This window comes from Nannospalax galili, unplaced genomic scaffold, assembly GCF_000622305.1.
Source record: "Nannospalax galili isolate Female #2095 unplaced genomic scaffold, S.galili_v1.0 scaffold1311, whole genome shotgun sequence".
Classification (NCBI taxonomy): Eukaryota; Metazoa; Chordata; class Mammalia; order Rodentia; family Spalacidae; genus Nannospalax; species Nannospalax galili.
The window spans coordinates 51,091-53,195 of record NW_008329527.1 but is presented as its reverse complement, the minus strand read 5'-3'; the positions used below and the strand labels follow the sequence as shown (position 1 = coordinate 53,195).

Genomic DNA, 2,105 nt, shown 5'->3' with positions numbered 1-2,105 from the left:
ACACACACACACACACACACACACACACACACACACACACACCCCATAACCAAATAACTAACATGCAAAATATTTAAGCTACAGCTTTAAGATCATTTGTTCACAGCCTAGCTGAGCTGGGATATTTATAGTGAGTATAAAAGACCTCTAAGGCTAAAGTCTTACTTTTTCTATTCTTCCCAGGGTTTATAAAGTGAATCCTTAAAAGGTTATCAAGGAAACTGGAATATCTTAAGAAATAAAAACACAAGTTTTAGTTCTGGTTCTTACCTGGTAAGTAAATACCCCATGATTAGATGTGTTAATAAATAAAGTATTTTCTACATTTCCTACTACTCTTGCAAGAAAAACTACATCAAATGATGTGTTTCCTCCTGGAAGAATTTTCTGAAAAAGAAAAACAATAAAGTTAAAATTGGTAAGCAAAAAAATTTAGATACTAGCCAAAATTAGATAGCTAAAATTCTCTAAAACAAAGAAATCTTGGAATCGTTTCCATGAACTTGCTTTTTTCCTTTAAATGTTTGAGCTTTAAGCTAGCCAATATTATACAATGGAAAATAACAAAAAGATGTCTTCATATTACATGTCTGTAACTACTTTTGTCCTTTACCAGCCTAAAGCCCTGTACAAGAGGCAGTTCCTTGAACTGTTCATTCAAAGGTCACTAGACTGGGATGAAGCACCTAATTACATGAAGTTCCACGATCACACAGGGCCTGAACTGAAGCTGAGCTTTGGGTACAGATTTACTGCTGTACTACTAAGCAGTAGGTTGTATTATAAACAATATGCCCACGTCTCAATCACTCCACCTCTGCTATTTGTCCTTCTGAAGTGCAAAATGCCCTTGCAACTTAAAGGAGGAAAGAAGGAACTCTCACTCCTGCTATTTCCTGCACACTGAAAGTGTCATTATAGTTAGTAAAAGAAAATTTTATTACAACAAAATAATAAAGGTTATTCCATGAAGTTCAGGACTGGGCTATAGTTTTGCCTGTAACAAAACCTTAAAGAGCATTTGGTATGTAAATCCATCAAACTCTCTCATTCTGCTTCTACTGATAGAACTCTAAAATGCAACCTAAATTGTAGCTCAAAATAAATAGCACTGGATTCTGGCTTAATCATATAATGAAGAAAGCTGGAAAGAACATTTCTCTTGCATTATTAGCAACAAAACCCAGACAATTTGAAAACATCCTAACTTCCTGAACCCATCACCCAGACTGATAACCAACTCAGTCAAAATGTAAGGATTGTGAGCATCTCCATATAGAGATGGTACGTGAATGCTGGTTCCCTGCAGCAGAGAACAGGAAGATATAAGGCCACCATACAAGAGGCCAAAAGAATCCATCTCAACTTTTTCACATATTGCTAAAGGCTGAGCATGGACTCAAGCAGAGTACAGAGCTCCTGGAAACTATAAAAATTAGGCAGAATTCACATCTGATTTTTAAATTCAAGAATAGACTTAGATATGATAAATCCCCAAACAGTCTGGAATTAAGCAACACAATTCTAAGTAATCCACTGACCACTTTAGTTACAAAATAACATAAATATTCTGAACTAATTAGAAATAAAAATACAAGAGATTAAAATGTATGGGCAGCAGTTAAAACAACAGTTGGAAGAAAACTTGTAACATCACACATTTATCTTGAACATAAAGATCTCAGATCAACCATTTGTTTCTGCTTTAAGAAACTAGAAAGAGTAAATTAAATCTAAAGTAAGTAGAAGGGAGAATTAAAAACAGGAATAAAATCTGATGAACTAGAAAGCAGAAAATAGTGACCCCCAAATCAATAAAATCAAAGCTGATGCTTCAGAGGATCCATAAACCTGATTTAAAAAAATCAACACAGAATGGCTATGGAGAAAATGGGAGCGGAGCCATAAGGAACATGAAATAGCATTGTACAGCTGTACATGGAAAGGTTAAAGGAACATTATAGGGTCTTCTGGGTAAGATGGTGGACCAGAATCTGCCTGTCTATAACGTGGTGAAGTTGAAGTGTCTAGTTAACAAAAAATAGACAAAGACAGAGAGACAGACAGAGAGAGAGAGAGAGAGAGAGAGAGAGAGAGAGAGAGAG

The 2,105-nt window shown here is 35.4% G+C and overlaps 1 protein-coding gene across 1 annotated transcript in view; it reads right to left on the bottom strand.

The window, feature by feature from the left end:
• Positions 1 to 2,105, bottom strand: part of Tmem131 (transmembrane protein 131) — a 117,634-nt gene that overhangs the window by 69,134 nt on the left and 46,395 nt on the right. Inside the window, exon 5 of the mRNA XM_029565927.1 lies at positions 271 to 387. Coding sequence (XP_029421787.1) covers positions 271 to 387 — 117 coding nt within the window. The remainder of the gene's footprint in view (positions 1 to 270; positions 388 to 2,105) is intronic.